At 41.3% G+C, this 23,576-nt stretch overlaps 1 protein-coding gene across 5 annotated transcripts in view; it reads left to right on the forward strand.

The window, feature by feature from the left end:
• MAPK10 (mitogen-activated protein kinase 10) overlaps positions 1 to 23,576 on the forward strand; it is a gene marked incomplete at both ends in the record, with an annotated part of 62,589 nt that overhangs the window by 14,233 nt on the left and 24,780 nt on the right. For 3 of the 5 annotated variants that reach the window (XM_084266904.1, XM_084266906.1, XM_084266905.1), the window contains 4 exons: positions 9,821 to 9,950; positions 11,330 to 11,388; positions 11,893 to 12,031; positions 13,167 to 13,332. In XM_084266904.1, coding sequence (XP_084123030.1) covers positions 9,821 to 9,950; positions 11,330 to 11,388; positions 11,893 to 12,031; positions 13,167 to 13,332 — 494 coding nt within the window. Of the gene's footprint in view, positions 1 to 9,820; positions 9,951 to 11,329; positions 11,389 to 11,892; positions 12,032 to 13,166; positions 13,333 to 16,439; positions 16,512 to 23,576 lie in introns of all 5 variants that reach the window. The other 2 variants (XM_084266902.1, XM_084266903.1) reach the window with 1 other exon arrangement.

Genomic DNA, 23,576 nt, shown 5'->3' on the forward strand with positions numbered 1-23,576 from the left:
GTGTTCCCTGTAACCGGCAGAGTCAGCAAGTCAACTGATAGCTTGCTGTGTTGCCTAAGGTTACTGTAGGTTTTTCTTTGCTGGTTTAATTGTAATTTGGAGGTTGAATCTTAAGGGGTGGAGAGTTCTTTCAAATCAGTATGTTGTGATGGTGGTGCTTGTTGGGGCTAATGTAACTCCTTGTTTTTTCCCTAAAGTAATCTTAGAGCCATAAATAATTTAGGTTGGAAAAGACTCTTAAGATCGTTGAGCCCAACCATTAACTTAATGTTACCAAATCCACCACTAAATCATGTCCCTCAGCACCACATCTACATGTCTTCTAAATACCTGCAGGGATGGTGGTTCAACCACTTCCCATAGTGTTCAAAGGCTGAAGGAGGAATGCAATAGGTACTGTCCAGTACCTGATGTCCAGTATGAAGTATTTATTGTTGCTGTTCTTGGGACTATCACAGAGAATTGTCCTGTTGTGTCATGATAGTATGGAAGATTTGTTAACACAGAGTTGGCTAAAACTTCCTTTAATTCTCTGTAAATTCATGTAACATATATACTAAGTCAATTATAGGGAAACCTCTTCCATCCCATAGTGCTCTAGTGGAGGTCTGTGAAGATACAGGCATTAGTCAATCATTAGAACCACTTAAATAGGTTTTAATTTGACTGCCTTGAGTGGAATGTGCCTGTAAATGATGGAGAGGATCAGATCTTGGAGTTTGCAAAAGCACTTGAACTCTTTCATATGACGGTTGTCCTCCAGTTCTGGTATTGTGTGGCACAATTGACTCCTGGTCTGAGCACAAGGTTCTAAAGGGATATTGCAATGAGAATAATGATAAAAGCCACAGAAAAGAGGAGCAGACACTTCTGGGCATAACCAATTCGGAGCCCACACTGATCACAGAAGCACAGGCTATGCTTCTGCTGTGGTGCAGTGGAAAAGAAGCAGAGAATAGTAGGCATTTCAGTGTCTTACAGGCAAGCACAATTTTATTTGTATTGTTTAGCTGGACACTAGTGTATCAGAGCTCTTGAGAGATGAATGTGTTTCTCCATTGTGACCCTGCTGTGCCAGTAATACTGGTTTGGTTTCTTGATGCCATTGGATTGAAGCACTTTATTCCTTGAGGGAGGTCAGCATTTCTGCTTGTATAAACTGGCATAGCTCTGCAAAGTTCAGAGGTGTTCTTATCATGGGATGGATCACTCATTTTCCTCACAAGAGGAGAACCAGAGATACATGTAATTCAGAGGAAAAACCAAAGTGAACCATGTGGTCAGAAGTGCCTCAAATTCCAGTGGCCCTGAAGGCAGTGGCAGCAGTTATGTTGTCATTCCTGGCCTCTCCTGTTGAACCGCTGCTGAGTGATTTCACTTACTTGTGACTGTGTAACTGAAGTGCATCTTGCAGAGCTTTTGTGCTTGCTACCCTGTGGGCTGGAACTCCAGATTTCTTCTGTTCTCTAGAAGATTCACCAATTTGTATCCATTAGTTCAGCTGCATTCTCCTCGCACTGCCGTGTGATTCACTGATGTGCTTTGACACTCTGCTCCCGAGGAGGCATTTGAAGACAATCTGTAGAGGTTCTTACAAGTGTTTAGTGAGAGTAATGTAGAAAATAGCTGTCAGTTTGTGCTGTGAACTGTTAGTGAAGCAAGTGTGTCAATTTAAACAAATTATTAACATAATCTCTTACAATGGCAACACCTGATTATTTTTTTTCCTTCTCAGAACAAGTGGTTTAAATAATTGCCAGAGTTTTTTTCCCCCCTTTGGAAGTTCTTAAATTTTTAAATACCATAAGTAGACTCAAAGCCTCACACATTTATTTGTACACTGCAGGGTTTTTCTCCAGCTACCAATTTGCATTCCCCTTGTAGCATTCTTGGAAATTTCTGGCATGCTGTTGCTCTGAAATGCCAAAAATTTAATTGCATGTATTCAGTTAGTTGTTGATCACCATCTGATGTACATCTAGAACAGCATGTTTTGCTTTGTTGTTCTGATATATCCATGCCTTTGATTCTTCCCAAATGTATTTGGAATCTGAATCACAAGTTTGTGAATTTTAGGGTGCCAGTGGGAACAGCAAAGATTGGACTTGAGCTCCAGAATATTAAGTGAAGATGCTTAGCTAAATTGGCCAGATTTGTTTCTTAAGGTGGTGATGTTAGAAATGGCATAGGAGCATATTCTTAGGGACAAAGATCTTAGCTTGGATGTGTAGGAAACTGCCATTAGGATCATAGGGAACAGCTACTGTATGTCAAACTCTGCATATCACCTCTGAAAAATGAGATCAATGCCTTTATGAATAAGTGACTTCTATTCCATGTTTGTTTTGGTTCTTACAGCTTCTTCTGTCTACTGGTATCTTCACTGTAAGTGGGAAAGAAGCAAAAAAGTCCAGTAGTGGTACATAAAAACACCTGAGGCAGGAAGAGGAACCATGTAAATACTTGCAAAAAATATTTATCTTTTTTTTTATCATGTCCTTTTTCTACCTTACTGCAGAGATTCTTGTTAGGCAGGAAGTCACCACTATTTCATCTTTGTCTTCTCAAGTCTCATTTCCCTTTGCTAGTACACAGAAATCTAAAATGTAATTTAGGTTCTGTTAATCCCAAACGATGTGTAATAAAACATGCCACAGTTTGCTCTCCTAGCAAAAAGATCAGGGTCTCTGTTTCTAAAATCACTCAGACTGCCTAATTTCTGTTCTTTTTTATTTTCTTTTCTCCTTAACCTGTACAGTTTCCGTGACAACAACCATTAAGCAGACAAAATATATTCAAAATTTTCTTTCAGCAGCCTTATGGAAACAAATGTAAACATGTTGGTGTAGAAACTATCTCTGCACAACCTGTTGTTGTGAACCCTGACAGAAATATTCTTCATTTGGTCATAAACTACAGTACTGTAAAGGTACTGTGAGGCTCCCTTGAGAGCGCTGACACCCAGGATTTTCAGTTGGATCAGTACAACTCTTTGGTATAGAGCAGGTTAGTTCATAGCTATGACTGGGTAAGCATCGTCTGAATCAGAATCACAAGGTGGGAAAAGCCCTTGAAGATCATAAAGTCCAAACATTCCTGTCCTATGCTAAACCAGATCCCTCAGTACCTCATCTACCTGTCTGTTAAACACAGCCAAGGGTGGGGACTCAGCCCCCTCCCTGGGCAGCCTGTGCCACAGCCCCACAACTCTGCCAGGGAAGAACTTTTCCCTCCCATCTGAGCTGACCCTGCCCTGGCACAGCTTGAGGCCATTGTCCCTTGTCCCATCTCCTGTCCCCTGGCTGAAGAGCCCATCGCCCACCTCTCTGCACCCTCCTGGCAGGGCAGTGGAGGTGGGGAGAAGGTCTCCCCTCAGCCTCCTCTTCTCCAGGCTGAACACCCCCAGCTCCCTCAGCCGCTCCTCAGAGGATTTGCCCTCCAGCCCCTCCCCCAGCCTGGTTGCCCTTCTCTGGACACGCTCCAGGACCTCCATGTCCTTCTTGTGGTGAGAAGCCCAGAACTGGACCCAGCACTGATCCTGTTAGAGCCATTAAAATAATGATCAGCTGTTTGGAAAGTCTGTGGCTGTGGAGAACTAACTGATGTTTGTGCAGCTTAAGCTCTTCCTGTGTTGCCTAAGCAAAAACTCCATTTCATTTACACTTTTCACTATGGGGCAGTAACATCTTATAACGCCCTTTACCAGTGTCAGGCACCTATCAGCTCCTTTTGGTCACCGCCAGACCTCCTTTCTCTCGCATCTGTTTTCTCCCACACCTACACTTTGACACTGATGGATTTTATTGGAATACTGTCCATGCTTCTCCTGTTGTCTTCAGTTGTCCTTCTGGACTTCATTTGCTGACATATTTCCATTGAAGGAGGAAATAGAGGTTCTAACTAACTGCTGCCAGTGTGTTGCAGCTGTTCCTTAGCTGTGTTCAGATTTATCCTTTTATTTACTTTCATGAAATCCTGCTACCACTGAAATGAAGACTGTTGCATCATCACGAATGATTACCATGTGTTTAACGTGAGAGCAATTGCACTAAACACTTCTGTTCCCCCCTTTAGGACAAGGGTTTTCTCCCATGCTAGGAGAACAGCTGTGACCATATGGATTCAGAGAGCTGTAGGACAGAGCACCCAAATAAAAGGGCACATATCAAACCAAAGAATTAATGGAACCAGAAACTGAAAGACTTTTCTGGGTTTCCTGGAAGCATGCAGGCTCTCTTCCAAACCCAGTAAGGACAGTGAAATGCTCTTATTCATTGCAGTGGCCTTTGACTTGTATTGTCTGGGGGTCAAACTGTTTCTGCATGTTGATGCATGTATGGAATTCTTCCCTTTTACGCTTTTTCCCAGGAAACATGCACTATTTTTAAAGGTACTTTCTGGAGAGAAGTTTCAATGTGAAACACAATTCTTTTTTTCTGTTTAAAGGTAGTGATAGGAGAGAGGAATATGCCCTAGAGAAACCCATCAGTGTCTGCTTTTAGAAACTCCCAACTTACGTGTCAGAGAGGGGAAAAAGAACAAGGTCTAATTTCTTAAAATTTGGTCTGATGAGATCAATATCAAAAGGAAAGAAACAAAACCCACCAAAAAGAATGTACTGGAATACATGTTACTTAAAATTTACTCAAAGCAAATACATTTTTCACTTTTTGATAGGGTGTTTGCCTGAGATTGGACCCTAAGTAGAGAGAAGAAAAAGCATTAAAGTACTTTACAGTTGGTTTCTTAAACTGCTTTTACAGAAATTCTGCTTGATAGAGGAAAAAGAGATTTGACTCTTGTCATTCTTAAAAAGAATTTCTTTGGAAAGTGCAGTTGTGATAGTTGTCTGAAACCAAGGCCAGGGATTCTGAAGGCAAGAGAAATTACTGTGAGAAGGGTTTATATATACAACCACCTATGCTTATCTTGTTATGTATATGCGTGTAAATGTTTCGATGTGTATCTGTCTGTGGATAGAACATGTTTCCCTCCATGTATCAGTGGTGGTTTTTGAGGATGAGCTATCATTACTGCTCTTGGTAAAGGTGATTTTCAAGGTTACCAGTGACCTCCCAATGGAGATCTCAGCATTAAATAACTGCAGTGTTTCAGATAGACCCATCAGTGCTTTAACTAGATCAGTTTCAGGTCTGGGATGAAGGAAATAAGGTAAAGTGCTAATGTCAGTGGCAAAACTATGTTACATAGAAGGATCAAATAATGCAGGTCTAAATAACAGTGATTCATCACAAACTGAGTTGCAGCTGGAGTCTTTCTGGAGGAAGACAAAGATGACTGAAGCTTATCACTTAATATCACAGTCACTTTCTAAAGTAGCTTTTCATATTTGTTGCTATATTTATATGTATTTATTCTGTGTGTATATATATATACATATATATGTAGTGATAGGTGAGAGGAACATTTAGTGTGCCTTGGATTTCTACAACCTTCAGTGAAGAGGCTTTCTTAACATAGAAAGCTGTTTGCTGAGATTGCAGAGAATCTCCATTTCACAGCCTGCCCCGGGAGACTGGAAGCTGGGAGTTCCCTTCCTGTTTCAGGCTTCCACTCCATCATCTGAGAGCTAGTAATAGTATTTTAATGAAGTAATAGCTTGAGAAAGGGTAAGCATCATGAAAAAGATGTGAGTGACCCATCCAAAGACTCTTGAAACCAAAGACTCACCATTTGTTACCCTAGGAACCCATCTCTAAAAGTCAATTTAAAAATATGTGCAATTTTGGCAGTCCATTCTGGGGTAGAATATCATGGAAATGCTAAGTATTAAGTTTCATTGCTGCTTAAAAGAGTTATTCCTGTGTGGGAAGAGCAATTTTAAGTATTTAATTGGTGTCTGTTGAAATAGAAACTTGGACATGATGCTAGAATGTTTTCCTTTGCTTTTCAAAGCAGGTATGGAAATGAATGCCTGATTCTTCCAGGGTACAACAGAGCCTTGCTCACTTATCATTAGAGCCTGAACTTGCATACAGTATTAGTGACAAATGATGATCTGGGTTTATGTAAATCAGTCTGGAATGAGTTTCATTTATTTCCTTTTCTTTTTTTTCCTGCTGAAGTCAGCAGATAGTCTTGTTAAATAGCTGTAATTATATATATCTCTTGGTAGTCATGAATTTATATCTGCATCTGGCTAAAATTTTTTCTCTCTCCTAAATAGGTTTGTTTCAAATTATTTACAGTTGAAGAAGGCATTTTTAACACTAACATTTACCCTGTCAAACTAGCTGTAAACAGAATTTACAGGGAGTTTATTTACTGTGCAGCATCAGCCTGTACAGCTGCCAAAGGTGTGGTAGTAAACTTGGAGGATTTTTCTGAGCTCATGTTGCTGTAAAACTATCGTTTTATTACAAGACCAGGGTGAATTATGTTCTTTGTTATAAAAACAGGGCTCCTGTATAAATTAAAAAATCCACTCATAGTTGAGCAAGAGCTGTTACAGTAGTTTCCAGAGAAAGAAGCAGGGGCTTTTAGTTGCAAGTCCAGTCTCTTATTGGAGAGCTTTCAACTGACTTTCACGCTCAGCCTTTTCCTAGCAGTTGGCAGATGCTCATTACTCTGTCTTGGTCTTATTCCTTGCTCCCTTGAGTCATCTGTTTACACAGCCAGTCTTCTGCCAGTGACTGAAGTTTGTCTTAAGAAGGCTGATATATTATCAATACTAACCTTGGCGTTCCGAGGTAAGGATTTTGTGTGGCAAGCACCAGAGAGGGCACCTACGTGTGGTATCTGTAACTTCACTGTAGCAAAACACGTAGTTGGCTGTCTGCAAACAAAAGCTGCTCTCTGGTGAATAGAAAAAAAATCAGTGCTATTAATTTCTTCAGTGCAATGAATTTACCTATTGACTTCCTGAAGTAGTTGGACACCTTCCATTTGCTAGAAGACAATGATAAAACTGTAGTCAGGATCCTTGTATCTCACAGTAAATATCCCTGTACAAAGCATTACTTGAGTTGTTTTATACTCCTCCATGGTATGTAAGGAAGCCTTTGGTTTTCTGGTACTGGATGGGTGGGTTTCTTGTCTCTTGCTTTGATGGAGAGGTAATTTAGAAAGACAGAGATCAGAAACTGGAGGAAAAGTCTGCCCAGACAAACCTTCAGTGTTACTGTTTTCTAACTTGTAGTCAGTAGCTTTATGATGTAACTAATGAGATTAATAATCTTTCTTCTTATTATTTTTTAAGTGATCCAAAGTACTCGTGTAGTCTTGTATAGGCTTTTCTTCCTAAAAGAAGTTGGGTGATCAAGCAATGTGGATTAGCAGAGAGATTTGTCATCTGAAGTATATTTCCTGAGTTTTATGTTCACAGAAACAAAACATTTAACTGTAGAAAAATGATGTTTTTAAAATCCTTTGGCTTTTCATGTTGTTTGTTCAATACTTTCTTAATGGAATTAAGGGGCATTTTAGTTGTGGCTTTTATGACACCCTGTTGTGGATGAAGTAAGTGAGAGTGAAAGACACAATTCTGACTGGTACAGAAGGTCAGCTGTCTGCTGCACACTCTGAGGCTGTGAATTCCTCCTAATGTAAGGTTTAGTTGAGAGAAATTCTCCAACCAGAATGAAGTCAAGTCAGACTGGAACTTTGATAGCTGTATGACCTAAACGACTTTAGCAATTCAGTGCCTTTGTTTATCCATGATATTAGCTGGGTCATAGGTTATATGCCTTATTAATGGAAAAGAGAAAGAATTGTGACCAAATGACAGAACGGGATGATGTTGGAGAATGCCTAGTCCGACCCACCTGTTCAAAGCAGGTTTGCTTGGGAAAAGCTTGACTCCATCATCTTTACTCCTCCCATCAGATACTTAAGAACAGTCATAAGGTTCCCCCGAACCTTCTCCAGGCAAACAACCCCAGCTCACTCAGCCTCTTGTATGACAGATGTTGCAGTCCCTAACCATCTTCACGTGTTATCAGTGAAATTGCTCCAGTACATCCCTATCTTTCTTGTGCTGGTGAGTCCAGAGCTGGACCCAGCGCTCCAAATCTGCCAAATCTGGCCTTAGTAGTGGTGAGCAGAGCAGAAGGATCACTTCCCTTGACCTGCTCCCAACAGTCTTCCAAGATGCAGCCCAGGATGCTGTTGTCCTGCTTTGCCATGAGGGGAAAATTGCTGGCTGATGTTCAGCTTGTTCTCCACCAGGATCCCTGGGTCCTTCCTTGCAAAACTGCTTTTCCAGACTGTTGGCCTCCAAGCCCACAATGGTGCATGGACTTACCCCTCCCCAGGTGCAAGACTTGGTACTTCTCAGTGTTGATGATTTGGGAAGATCCAGTATTTACTTTTTCCTGTGAAATAACATTTTAACTGGAATAGTTTCACTATGAAGATGTTAAGAGGAACTTGGGACAGTTCTCCTGACTGTCCTTGCAAGTAACCTGAGCTTATTGTTTTTCCCTCTGAACATATTTTTGGGGGAAATCCCACCACACTGCTCCAAATGTTAACAGCAGACTGAAGTATTCTTTGCAAAACACCTCATCACCTTTAGTCAACATCTATTCTTATTTATGGGATGCATTTGGTGTGTTATTTTTGCAGGAGCAGCATAACTGAAATATTTCTTAATCTTCTCCACCTCTATGGTTTCCAAGATATAAATTGCCAACACTTTTTTACTACTTTAGATCTTCTTTTTTTGTACATCTGTGTTGGCTTTGAGACTAAGCTTCTGATGTTTGCATGCTTTCTGCTCTGTACTCACTCAGTAAGACCCTGTGAGGGAATGTCTGTGAATGTCTAGACTAAGAAGGAATTAATAAGAAAAAATTACAGGATTTAAAGTATTTAATGCTTTAAAAAGTCATTCTTTTTAGAACAACTAGTGTTTGGATTGATTTGTCTTTTGGGGAATACACTGTTGCTCTTGGAATAGCAGAAAACTTGTGCTTTTCCTTGTTCTTGGTAACAAGGAAGATCAGGAGGAGAGTCTGAGAACTATTGGGAATATTTAGAAGAATTAATGTGCTTTGTGAAATGTAGAAGTCAAACTGTAAGTAATGAGATTGGAACCACCAAAATAAGTGTTTCAAGTTCTTAGGAGCTGAAGATTTACTAAAATAACTGAAAATTGTACAAAACATATAAGGGTTTAATGAGAATTTTAGGAGCCCAGCTTTAAAAGTCAACTTTGAAAACTAGAGCCTGTATTTCTCCATGTTTTCACAACTTTTAACTAAGTGTATGTAACAATTTTTTTCATTAGCAGAAGGAAATGGTAAGGAGGTTTTGTGAAATGGCTCTGTTCCTAGGTATGTTGTTGGAATTGGATTATATGGTCTTGAAGAATGATTGAGTGACTTCATTCTGTGAAAAATATAAGGAAAATACAAACTTCATTCTAGGTAAAAGTGGGAAATTGTTCATTGAGCAACTTGCTGAAGGTGTCCTTAATCATGACAGAAGCAGAAGCCTCGCCACTGTACCCAACACACAGAGTTGCTATATGAAACATTTTTTTTTTTTGTCTCATAGATTTTATTGTATTTTTATTTGAAGTTTCTTGTTTTTTTTCTCACCCCTTGAAAATAAATGTTCGATTTCCTATGGAACTGGAGTTCACAATTAGTGATGCATGCTGTCTTCTGCTGATGTGGTGGTACATGTTTCCTTTTGACTTCGTCTCTTTTTCTTGCTTGAAACTTTCCTTCTTTTGCCACAGTATTTTTCTCAGTGGAAAAAAAGGGCACTAGTAGACTTGAGGCCCAGGTATTTGCCATGAGAAATGTAGGCTATCCTCTAAGACACGTAACACCTACGTTTGTAATTGCTGCAGTGCTGCATATGATGCCATCCTTGACAGAAACGTGGCCATTAAGAAGCTCAGCAGACCATTTCAGAACCAAACTCACGCCAAGAGAGCTTACAGGGAGCTGGTCCTTATGAAGTGTGTGAATCACAAAAATGTAAGTTTTCAGCAGGTGACTGGAGCGCTGGTATGTATATTGGTTTGTTAGAAAGAAAACGGGTTTGGTGGATGCCTTTTTAAAACAGAAGAAATGGAAAGTAAATTATGCTCAAGGGCTACAGCCTTTCTGGTACTACAGGCCCATGAGAGGGGGAGGATCATCACAAAGGCTATGCCAGATTGAGGTGTTGATAGTAGGGTGATAGAGGGAGAGCGCAGAATGTGTTCTTCTTAACTCATTATCCAGAAATGCATAAGTGGTGGTTGGAATCCTGTCTCTGTCCTCTAGTCACTGAGGTTTGTGACTCAATAGCAGTGTCTCTTGAATTGGAGTACCTATGCATACACATCTTTGTTCTGGACTTGATCTGAAGCCTAGTCATATAGCATCATCACAGCATGCTTTGGTTTGAAAGGGACCTCAAAGATCATTTAATTCCAACCCACTGCCGTGGGCAAGGATGCCCTCGCTAGCCCAGAGTGTACAGAGAAGTGCAAAAGGAGGAGAGAATTGTCAAGGCACCTCTGCAGAGGCAAGAATCAAACAGGGTGTGTTGAATAGACAGAAAGAATATTGAACCACTCCTGTTAGAAAGTCTAGAGCGGTGATGGAGGTGAGGAGGGAAACATTTGGATGTTGCCTTCATGGCTGCTGTGCTGAGACCTTCTACCTCTCTTGTCACACAGAAGGAAAGCATAGGAAATCCATCCCAATGGATCCCATTGGAACATGACCCAATCCCTGGGGTCGTGTTTTTCCTCTGTGCTGTTTCACACATACTTATCAGTGTCTTTCAACACCCCAGCCCATTAAAAACCCAGATGAACCAGGAGTTGAAGTATGCAAGATCTCTTTGCCCAGAATGTGTCTACTGTTTTAAAGTGCTTCTACTAAAAACTGGTACCCTCACAATGGAGTTTGTGTCAGTGTGTGCACACACGTGCTCCCAAAGGAATCAAGGCCATGTCAGAGAGAAGGAAGGACTTCTAATTGTTTTTAATAAAATGGTCCTTGATTATTTGCCCCCTCAGATGAACATTCTTCATATGTATTTCTGGCTGTAGCACAAGGACTGCTGTGCTAGATTGAGCTGGTCTTTGAATCTGTAACCTCAAAATTCAGAGGACTGTCTCGCCCTTAGTGTTTTGGTTTGTCACTGGCCACTAATCCTTTTCACAGAAAGCATTTCAAGTTCTCCTAGAAGAAATCTTTGAGATCTGTGGTGGTATATTTTGAATGTTGCCAACTTTTTATTCTTCTGTAAAGTGTAAATTAAACAGTGAAAAAAGTTTATGCTTTAACACACATGTCAGAACGGGCTCAGCTCCTTACATTTATCACTTCTCTTTATCCTTTTGTCTTGCCTTACTTTTCAGATTATCAGTTTATTAAATGTCTTCACACCACAGAAGTCTCTGGAGGAGTTCCAGGATGTGTAAGTAACACAGGCAGTAATTAAACTAAGGCTTTAGAGACCTGTGGAGCAGGTCTTGAATACAGTAACTCAGCAAAATACAAAGGTTAAAAGCCCCTCTAAAAACGATCGTGTGTAGCCCATGCTGTGGGTCAGTAGATATTCGGCATTCCCACACTAAGAACACTTCTGATGCAAGGTGCCAAATACTGGGTTTTCTGAGTGTTATAATAGTTGCTGGTGGCCCTTCTTGAAAGGGTTGGTTGTCTGTATTTGCCTTCACATAGAGAGGAAGGGCTCTGGGAAGGCTTGCTAGGATGCTCAAAGAATGGTGTCTCTACAGTGAGATGGTGCAGTGAGAAACAGCCACCACAGTGATACCGTTGTGAGTGGGCCCAGTCTCCACCTGTGTTATTTCCACTCATCAGAAGTGAATTTTGAAGAAAGGAAAGGGATTTTTATTTAAGATGATGCTGCAGTTCCTCAATACAGACCATAAACCTATGACTTTGTTTTTTCATTCAGTTACCTGGTAATGGAGTTAATGGATGCCAATCTGTGCCAGGTCATTCAGATGGAGCTAGACCATGAACGAATGTCTTACCTACTGTACCAAATGCTCTGTGGTATCAAGCATCTTCACTCTGCAGGAATTATTCACAGGGTAAGAGGCCTTTGGTTTGAAACTTAGAAAAGCATGTATCGTTTCCATGAGGATAGAGTAGCTTTATGCTCGTGTTAGGAATGAGATTTGTGAACTCAATCAGACAAAAAGGTAATGTGATGAATGAAACTGTATAACAACCAAATAGTAAGTACTGGAAATAATCAAAGCGATTATGATCTCTGAAATGTGTAGATAAAAAATATTATTTCTCCTGAAAATGCCTCTGGCTACCATGCATGACAGACAGATTCTTTGAATTAACATTGTGGTGTGGTCCAAGTATGCTTGATGAAGATCTGCAGAAGTCAGGACATATGGAATTGGTGTCTGCCATCGTTTGTGTGTGCTAAAACAAATGAAAAGACTGCTAAGTCTGTATTAAATGCATCCTCTCATTTTGCTTTCCCACATCAGAGTGCTGTGTCTGATATTCACAGCCATGCACCACGTCCATGTCAGACATAATGCCACGTGTGGCTGTTGACAACAGAAGGGACGGTTCATGTGACTCTGAGCAGGAGGCAATTCTGAATGGATGGAAAATAGCCCGAGTTTATAGAAATGTGCTTTACTAGTTTGGGATTTCCAGCTGAAAAAACAGATCCAAAAAGGTTTCCCTTCCATTAAGAGAGGAAGAAAAGTAGGGCTGATAAGGTTATAAAGTGGACATTGCTTTACAATATGCAAAGGTCTCCTCTCTTGGCATGTTGTATGGTTAGCAAAGGATGATGCGTTTGGCTTCCAGGGAGTCATCCAGCAAAGGATGAGTTGAATTATTATAATTGAAGCATTAAGGTGTGTCCACACAGACAGTTGGAATGTCTCTATTAGGCTCACAGCAGTATAAAAAAAAATACGTACTCCCAAATAGTACTGCAACACTAGTCTCAGTTCCTGGAACTGCTACCTGCAGTGAACACCAGCAGGATCCTGCGATCCAGGTACAGCCTCACAGTATGCCAAGTTAGAACATCTTCCAGAAGAGTTTGCTAGAGGAACAGGACCAAGGTTTTGCTGTGTATTTAGAAGTATTAACTGCAAGTGTCAGAAGAGTAAAAGGATATCAGACCATATCACAGCTCTGTGGGGCTTTGCAATGGACAGTCATATGTCTTTTCACTATCTCTTGCAGGACTTAAAACCAAGTAATATTGTGGTAAAATCTGACTGCACGTTGAAGATTTTGGATTTTGGTCTGGCCAGGACTGCAGGCACTAGCTTCATGATGACTCCATATGTGGTGACACGTTACTACAGAGCACCAGAGGTCATCTTGGGAATGGGCTACAAGGAGAACGGTAGGGCTGCAATTTCATACCAAGCACTGTGCAACCTGAAGTGTAAGGTCTGCCTTACACTTGTAAGGGGCAGCAGAAGGAGAGAAAGAAAACAGAATGGGAAAGGACCCCTTGAATTTAAAAGGCAGGTCATCTAAAGCAGTTTCTTGCTGTTGCATACTGCAGCTGGAGAATGTAGCTGGAATGCGATGCCAGTGAATTTATCAGTGGGAGATTGCAGAAAAAGGAGGAGCTTGTTCTTTGTTATGTTTGAACTTAAATGCTATTAGCTCTTTCTGACCAGAAAGTCTTTGGCATCTGTGGCTGTGAAACAGTGTGGAAAACACTGGAATTCCTGAAGAAGTGATGTGTTCTAAATTTGTCTGGGTCTCTGAAGTAATTGTTTGAGGGAAGAAGTACAAATTGAGATGGGGAAACCTGGTCCTTCCAGAGTTTCTCCAAATGTAGAGCTAGATGTGAGTTTCAGGAGTGGTTTCTGTCTTTAGGATTGGTTTAACTGAAGTCCCAGGTTTTGCTGACAGGTTTCTTGTGGTCCAGATCTAGGTATAAATTTTACAGTTGGAGTCTCTCTTCTATGGAACGTAGAGTTGGAGAGTTGAGGAAAAAGCTGAAGCTAAAAAACCATGGGACTAATTTGTATGGTTGGGTCACCCTAAATATAAATAGGAATTTGCTCTCAACACTGCATGAGGGATCTAGATACCTCTTGGTCCCTGGAAAGATTGGGAAAGCAGATAGGGGTGCTGACTAGGGAGAAGCAGCCAAGGAAGAATTCACGTTGCAAAGGATGAAGGTGACAAAACTGAGAATTCCATTGGAGTGCAGGGCAGACCAGGTAGGAAAGGAGGGGATACAACATACAGTGAAGAAAAATCCACTATGACTCAGCTTCTGCTGTCAGAAGAATCAACAAGGAGACTTTGCAGTGAGAAATACGGCAAATGTCAAAACCAGAAAGTTATTAAAAAATCTCCTACTTAATTTGTGTTAGAGGTTAGCTGACATGGGAGAACTTCCATTGCATCCCCTAAAGGCCAATGATTTTGAGACTTGATTCCGTGACTTAGGCAAGAATAAAGGTGTGCTCACACAACCTCTTCCAAAATTAGGAAGTGTCTGCATGAATTATTTGAAATGTTTACAAATTTATAGTACACATTTTAGTATGGAAACCTAAAAAGTTGGAGAATGATTAGGCAGAGTCTAAGCCTACAGAATAATTTCTAGAAAAGGAATAATCTTCTTTCAAGTATTTTGTACTTGATAATTCTGATAAGTGCCACTAGGAATTTGAAGCAGGCTCAGAATGTTTTAGATAGTTCCTTAGTCAGTATTCAGAGTTCCTTATGTTGTGAAATGAATTTTGTCATTTATTTTTTTCTCTCCAGACGTTAAGTAGATGATTACTGTTGTTGTTGTCCCTGAGAAAGGACAGAGAAAGCACTTGCTTTTCACATGATTAAAATTGCACTAAGAAAATGTTCGACACGCTTTTGTGATAAAGTACACAGCTGGGAAGGTACTAAGAATGTCTGCCACGTCCAGAGGTCCCTGATCAAATGTCCATTGAAGTTAACGTAGAGGCTTCCTTTGACTTCCCTGGGCAATGAATCTGGCTCAAGATGAATGGTCTTGCCTTGTACAAAGGGAAAATAAAGTAAACTGAGTAAGAAAAAAGAAAAATACTTCAAAATGAAGGTCAGCTCTGAGGAGCTGGTCTGCAGAATGACTTTGATCAAGCTCCCAAGGAAGTCAACAGAAAGGGTTGGTCTTTGCTTCCCTGCTCTGGCCTACGCTGCCACATTACTGAAGCTCCCCTACTCCCCCCACCCCAACCCCCCCTTTACTATGTACACTGCCTGTGTAAGGACTGTTCACTGCTTTCATTTTCTTTCTGCACTTGGTTGGCTAAAGATGCATAATTATCACCAGTTTGCTGCACTTCTGCGGGAGGTCCCAAAACTGTCACTGGGAGGAAAAGCCTGCCACTGCCTCAGGCATGCTCTTGCTGTCCCATGCCCCAATCCCTGTACCCTCCTTTTCCCAAGTGGAACATTTCACCTTTACTTTGTTTTACCAATTGGTTGGTTGTTTCTTTGGTTTGTTTTGGATTGCTTTGGTAGAATAAAAAGGGGGAAGAAAAAGAGGAGAAACTGGTTGTGTAGGTCAGATGTGAGCACAAAATGAGGATTCAAAGCTCAGAAACAACATAGTCTTTGGAAAGGTTAGAAAGCAGATTTTTCCCCTTCACACAGACTACAGGTTGTCTTTCTGTGCGTGCTGTGTCACCATCGATCTGGCCCTTTTTCTTCTGAGACTTAAAGGGCAAAATAAGCCCCCCATTCGAGTCAAGCAGAGAGTGTAACTGTGGGTGTTGCATCTAAAACCTGACAGCAGGATCAGGAAGATAAGAAATGGTCTCAGTCTTGGTGGTACTTCTCCTGTGAAGCATCTGTTGTAGCATTCAGAGTGCTCATGCAGTAAGAAGCAGAGTCCACACAGGTCACACTTCCAGTTCTTCCCAGTCAGTATGCCAGACCAGATGCATATGGACAGGGGCTTAGAGATAGGACATAGGTACCGGGCCTGAAGCAGGAGCTTTAAATCACCACTAAGAGTGATGTTTATCCCTGTGGCCTTTCCTTGTGTGAGCAGTTCTGGTTGGAAACTCGTGTACTGTAGAGAGACTCAGTCCTGCAGAACAAAGCCTAGAAACTGCCTGGCTCCGCATAGGATTTGTTCCAGGTTATCATTGTCTGGGTTTGCTTTTTCTGCTTTTGTTTTTTCACCATAAACTCAGTGTATGCTAAAGGTCTGTGCAGTTGTTACTTGATCTTTACTTGCTAGCTGTGGGCCTTTTCCCAAAAATGTGGATTTTAAACTTTTTCCACCACTGTTCCTACCTACTGTTGAGCTGACACAGCTGTGACTTATTTATTTTAGCTTTTGGTGAGGCATGAAAAAACAACAAAAAAGCCAACAAAACCACAAAACAAACTGTACTGTTCTGATCAACCTGCTCTTTTTCCCCTCCTTTAGGAGTGAAATGTCGTAGTTAACTTTGCTTTTTTTCCTCCTTCTTCACTTCCCTGTCTCTGCTGTTCTAGTGGATATATGGTCTGTGGGATGCATTATGGGAGAAATGGTTCGCCACAAAATCCTCTTTCCAGGAAGGGACTGTATCCTTGTGCCATTTGCTGCAGCTTCACCTATTATTTGTTCCTCTCCTCCACCCCATCCCTTTCACCATACAGTGACTATACCAGGACTGTAAAGATAGAAGCAAAAAAGTCGAATCCCAGAGGTATGAGTAAATAAAAACAGTGCACTGCTGATAGGAACAAAACTGAACATGAAAAACAGATGCATGGAGTTATTTCAGTCAAATAAATTGCTTTATTTTAAAAGCTGTAATCATTCCACGGTATGTAGTCTTTGTTGTACCAATAAGTGATATAAAAAACAAACATTATGATTGCAGATTGGATTGCTGTGCTTATCCTTCAAGGAAAACCAAGCAAAATTAATAAGGAAAGAATCCTAACTTGGCCCACCTGGTTCCTGTAAATCTGTTTTTCTGCTTTGATGTTTTGGAAATAGTGATTTTATAACATTTGTGGTGACATCATAATCTTTTTGCTTGCTAATGCATCATGGGTTTGGATTCATCTCGATGCTGTATGGGCTCAGAGCTGAGTCAATACAACATTTTTTTCTTTAGAACAAAATGAAGAATTTGACTCACCCAGTTTAAGGCAACAGTTTATCTGCTGTGGTTTCCAAATTGCCCTGAAATCAGCTTCTCTTGATTTAAAAGTGAACTTTCCTTTACTTGCATGGGGTCTTGTGTCATTAATGAAACTGTATTTCCCCCCCATCTTGTTCTTCTCCTCTTGGCTCATATTACTTTTACCATTTCCAAGGTGGTAAAAGCAATATTAGAAAATGAAAACAAAAGAGGAGGCATCTCCTTAGCCTTCAGTTTATCACAGGCTAAGCCAGGTAACCTGCTTGGGGTGGCTGGGAGGTGTAAGTACCGTGTATTCTGCCCATTGGAATAAAAGGTGGGGACACAATGCTTTCAGAAATAAAGCAGCATCTGATTTTCAGCAGGTTGTTGGGAAGGCACAGCACAAATCTGAGAGAACCCAGCTTTTACAGACACGTAGTCATGGGAGTAATGTGGGGGTTCTTACTGGCTCTTGAGTGATTCCTGCAGTGCCTCTACTGTTTCCACCTAGCCTGTTGAATTTCTCTGAGGACGGAGCTCTGCCCCATAGACAGGTTAAGGTGCAGTTATACATGACTTACAGGTGGATGGGGAAGCTGCAGGTATCTCCTGTCTGCTGAGGAGGAAGCAGCAACCTTGTACTGCCTTCCAGTCTTATAGGAATATGGACTGGAAGGTTATCCAGTTGCAAAACATGACAAAGAAGTAATGTTGGGTGGGGTTGTTTATTATTATTAGTGGAATAGGAATGGTGGTTTTTACTCATAGTGGGTAGCTTTGATTGTCACTCCTTTGGTGCTGAGCTTTTCCCACAGGGTGTGGAGCAGGCTGCACGCCCGCCTTCTGCTGCCATCTGAAGGTGCAGAGCAGCTCCCAGTGCTCATGGGACCTCAGTCGGTGGGATAGCTGTGTTCCAGGGGTAACACCACCTCAAACATGCTCAGAACTTCCTCCACATCCAGGCCTCTTTTCCTCTCTTTTTTTAATGTACATAGAAAAACTAAACAATCTATAATATACTTGAGGCTCAGCTGTAAATACTGAGGATATTTCCACTGAATCTATTTGGAGAGAAATCTGAGCTTTCAGTTGATAAGACACAAAATACAGGAAAAAAGCTATTTCAGTGCAAAAACATAGCACTATGGACAGTAGGATGTTATTCTTTTTCAACAAGAAAATATGTTTGAGTCATGTTCTTCTGCCCATTTCCAGATAAAAATAAATGCTGTGTAATTTAAACAGCATAGGTTTAAGCAGTCATTCAGAGGTGAGAATCGCTTTGTCTGGCTCTGGGAATGACGTCTTGTGGCAGTGTCTGTGTTCATCCCTTCTGTATATCCCTGACTGTATTCAGCAGAGTACTTTTTAAATCCCATTTCAGTGTCAGTTACAAATAGCAGTTGAAGTTTTGAACAAGGCAGAAAACATTTTGTAAATAGTGGGATAGTCCTTGTTTTTAAATCATTGGAAATCCCAGACCCTGACATGCAGTGTGTGTGTGGGCCAGGTCGCAGCAGCTGCCATGTTTTAGTGGTGGGTTTATTCAGGTGCACTGGAAGCTTAAAAATAATTTTTAAAAAACAGAGAAAAGAAAAACATGGAATCTGCACGTTCATTTCCAAGTCAGTTCTCATTTGCTAACCAGTTTGACCCCATGAATAAGAGTTTTCAGTGTTAGAAAGGCTGGTTTGTGTATGGTCCATATTATTTCCCTTCTCTCTATGGCTGTTGATGAGCATATCTAGTTTACCTCCCAGGTACAGGAAGAACTGGAGAAGCATTTATGCAGCTGCAGGTAAACTTCACAAAGCAACATGACAATAAGCTTCCCCTAGGCTATGAGAGGCCTTCCAGCAGTGGGTTTTCTGGCTGAAAGAGAAAGGTCTGTCTAGAAACTAAAAGTTTCAGTCCTTTTCAATTATTCAGAAGAATGTCTACTGTGTGCTTGTGATCAACAGAATGAGCTTCCTCATTTCTAGCCTGGAGTAAGAACATTCACGTTCCTATGGCACAGTGTTAGAAAAATCTCAAAGCTGAGATGTAGGGGAAGAAAAATGTTAAAAAAATAACTAACCTATTGCCCTGAGTTATTCCTGAGCGCGTAGGTACTGCTGACATGAAATGAAATGGCAGTTTTAAAGTCTTCATGGAAATTAAGCTGTGAAGAGTAATTTCAGATCATCTCATCTCCATAAAAATGAGGCAGTTAATATAAGAAGGCTCTGAATTGGGCATAGGCCAGAGGTACCAGTGTGTGATGACTGTTTTGCTTAGTACCACCGTGAGCGATGCATTTGCCAAAATAATGTCTGTGATTCTTATCTTTATTAAAATATTCTCTGAACATGTGTTCTGTTCACTGCTGTTTTCATCAGCAAAAAGCCAAACAGTCCATGAAAGCGATTGCTTGGTGAATACTGCTGAGGTATTTAATCTATCTGACCTAGGAGGACACCTGAGATACAGCAAGGCTACAGGATTGCTCCAGTTAAGTGGATGAGCTGGATAAGCTGGCTGATTTTTAGAAAAATAAAACACCTACCAGCATCCTGGAGACTACCAGGGAATTGGACAGCAGATTGTCACTCACCTAGAGCAGACATATCAAAATATTTGTCAGAAGTCAGACCCTTGTGAGAAGAAATCCATCTTTTGATCCATTTCCAGATAGATTTACAGAATGTTCCTGGCAAGTTCTAGTAAGCTGTTGTAGTTCACTTCTGAGCTCAGTATTTCTTTGATGCTTATTCCACTGTTTTCTTAGTTAAGTCAGAAAACTTGAGCAACTAAAACTCTTGGATGTGACTGGAAATGTGTTAGAGAACTGCAGGACCTTCCCCAAGGTGGTGTTCAGCTCCAGCTAAATGTCTTAAAAATCTCATAAGATTTCAGTTTAAGGATTGGAAATATATTTGTGTTTTGTTTTTCCCTTTCTTTAAAAAAAAAAAAAACAACTTAAAATGGACTGAATGCTTTCATAATGCTATCTGCTGAGGCCATGGTGATGTCCTAAAGGCACACGTGATTGACTGGGGAAATGAAGCAATTCAGTACTCTTCAGTACTGGAGAAGCATGTAAAGGATGGTAGGTACTCTAGCAAGTTCATAGAATCCTAGAATCCTCTGAGCTGGGAGGGACGCGTAAGGCCCCTTGAGTCCCACTCCTGGCTCCACACAGCCCAGCCCAGGCAGCGCAGGGCACTGAGCGCAGCGGCCAGACGCTTCTTGCCCTCAGCCCAGCTCGGGGCTGGGACCCCTTCCCTGGGGAGCCTGTGCCAGCGCCCGACCCCCCTCTCAGCACAGAACCTCTTCCTGACACCCAGCCTGACCCTCCCCTGGCAGCTTCACGACGTCCCCTTGGGTTCCAGCCCTGGGCCCCAAAGAGAGGAGAGAGATCGGCGCTGCCCCTTCGCTCCCCTCGGCAGGAAGCCACAGACCAGTGAGGTCTCCCCTCAACCTCCTCTTCTCCAGGCTGGACAAACCAGGGGACTCCTCAAACAAACCAAACTTCTTGTGAGGCTTCCCCTCCAGACCCTTCATGTGTGAGTCCTTCAGCTGATCCAAAGGGAAAGAAAGATATAGTCATAGAAATGTGCTGTGATAACAGCCAAGCGTTGTAATTTTGGCTAGGCCTGGATTACAGTGATCAATATGGAAGACAAATCTCCTACAGCAAATAGCTTAGTCTAAGGTAGTCAAAGGATAAGATACCATTAAGAAAGCAAGAAAGAAAAAGCCCCAGTCCTACTCTGTGTAACTGTGAACAGCCAAACTGGATTATGAAGAGAAATTAATGTTTTCTATGACCAGATCTTCAAAAATTCCTTTGTCTCCCAGCTGTCTTTGAGAATAGTGGGATTAAGAGATGCTCTTGACCTCTGTCAGAGAGTAATCTGTTGTATTCTCCCAGGAATTTGTATGTTACAAAAATTGTTTGCCTTAGGGGGGAGAAAAATTAAATCAAGAAAGAGTTTTAGGAAAAGGCGTTGCTGTTCCACCACTCAGCAGAATATGTCTCTGCATTTCAATTACAATTTACATTTTTTTAGTGGGTTTAGTCCTAGTTTTGATTGCGTGTTGGGGTTTTTCTGGAGCTTTGGTATAATAAAACACCTGCCCTTTGGTCTTTAGTGCAGTCTGTTGTTTTTTCTGTTCTCAGTATTATTCCCTTAAGGCCAACAATGAGCATCAGGATTACTTAAAAGTCGCTGTTAACAATGGTTGGCCTGGGTCTCCAAGTTGGATCAGCCAGTATGCATTAATGGGCTGCCTAAGTGTCTGCTGCCTATGATGGCATTGATGTCTATGTTGGGATTTTGTTCAGCTGGATAATTCCTTCCTGGGTATTTGGTTTTGGACTCAGGATTTTTACTGGGAATATAGCAAGGGTTTGAGTTATGATGATTTTGTTGGGGAAGATTTGCTCATGTGAGATGAGGTCGCTCCCAAAGAGAGTTCAGTGTAGCTGTGAACCCAATTCAGCTGTTGCCATTCATTTCCTTTTTAATTCAGATGTGTGTACTCTAACAGTTTACAGTGCAATTTGCATGTAGTATTAAGAGCCCCATGCTGTTTGTGATCTGCGTGGCCCTTGGAGTGGATCCCAGCTGCTGTGCTGAAGATGATCCATGGCTCATTTCCTAACACTCACCTCAAGGATTTGCAGCGTGGGTCTGAACATGCAGATTCAAAAGCTGCCAAGTGTTGACATGTAGACATGTGCTACACCTACAGCTGCCTCATATGAATTTCAGCCAAGGCAAGTTGTTTGCCTTTTCAGACATGTAGGAAAATTGGATAGTCTCAAATGCCTTTTTTATTTCCCCCCCTCCCTTTCTTTCTATGCCATTAATCAGCTTTTGCTTGATGACAGCTGGAGTAAGTTGAGCAGAGTTTCACTGGTATGGTCAAGCTGAGAGGTTAGAACTTGTCTATGAAACAGTACTGAAGTGTCTGTCAGAAGTGTACTGGGATGGAAGTAGAGGACTGGAACACACTCAAAATCATACGTCATTTATCAGATATGAAAATATGTAAGTATACTTAAATGAAATGCTAATCTGTTTGCATTGTAGCAGGAGAGACTACTTGAGGGGTTCCTTCTGGAATAGGAAAAATGAGTGCACTTGAATACTCTTTGAGACCTGGGAAGAGGAGATACTTCAAAGTCAAAATTCAAATTAAGCTTAGAGGGTCTGAAGCTAGCAACTACAGGATCTGCAAAGCATGTTTTAACTGTTAGTCTGTTAGACACTATGTGGTGTGTTTACATTCCTTGGCAAGATTCACCATGGGGGATCTCTTACCTCAATGATTGATTTATTTTTTATATAGTTCTATTCAAAAGAAAATGGGAGACAGGGAAGGGTATGAGTTATTCCTTGTGCTTCCCCTCATTCTTGAGCTTGCATCTCAGGACTCCTGTGGCCTTTTCTTAATATATTGCATGTGCTTCTTAATATCTTGTGATATCCCTCTGCAAGCTCAGCTCTTCTGAAAGGGACAGTGGACCACAAATTCCCAAGGAGAAACAATAGTTTTTTCAAGCACTTGTTTGGCATTGCAACCTAGGAGCCAACCTTTGAGGAAGAGCACGGATTTCTGGGTGGGATTTGTCCTTTCTTCTGCATTTTTCCAGGTGGGCCAGGCTCTGGCCACTGCCTGTCCGCTGCAGATCAGTTCTGTCTTTGCCAAGTGAAGGTGACCATCTGCTAGTCTTAATCCCAAAAAAATGACAGCTCAGCTATGTCATAGTAAGGCACAATGCATGCCAGTTTGGAACTCGCAGAAAGCTTAATTAAAACAAAGAGAAAGGTTCACAAACTGGTTTGAATCACCCCACTTGTAAAGTGGTGGCAACTCCCTTTCTGTTCCATCTAGAAACTGTCAGGACAGTGGCTGTGCTCTGCGGGGTTTTGCAGCTTTGGTTGCAGGTAGTAAATTAGAAGCCAGGGATGCAACGTTCAAACCCTTTAGAACCCTGCTGCTGAGAAATATTAAGCTTTTAATAACATCTTGTGGAAAGGAGGGTTTCAAATTAGAAAGGCAAGACTTTCTCAGGAGGTCTTAATGGATTGAACTGATACTGCTCTGAGCACGTATCAAAGCATGTTGAAATCCATGTGTATAATAAATACAAGCATGAAGGGGGAGGGTTTTGGTATCTCAGTGAGAAGCTGAGATTGGCATAGCGTTCCTAGGATTTACACAAAATGGAGGGAGGAAAGGGTTTGGTGGGTTAGGGGAGCTTTTAAGCTTTTTCAAGCATTTGAGACATCCTCACAATTGTCACCAGGAGCATTGTACATCACAAACGTGCCTTGGCATTAGCAGTCAGAAGCCTTTGTGGCTGTGCTATCTGGACCTTCTGAAAAAAAGCAACTTTGCCTGTATTTACCAAGAATTATCAAATGTTTTTATAAACCACATCTTTTTTTTGTTGTAAAGAAATAACAGAAAAAGCTGTAAAAAAACCAAGGTGCAGCATTGAATACAGACTCCTGTATTTTTC

This window comes from Gallinula chloropus (genome assembly GCF_964237585.1).
Source record: "Gallinula chloropus genome assembly, chromosome: 7".
In the NCBI taxonomy this organism is placed as follows: Eukaryota; Metazoa; Chordata; class Aves; order Gruiformes; family Rallidae; genus Gallinula; species Gallinula chloropus.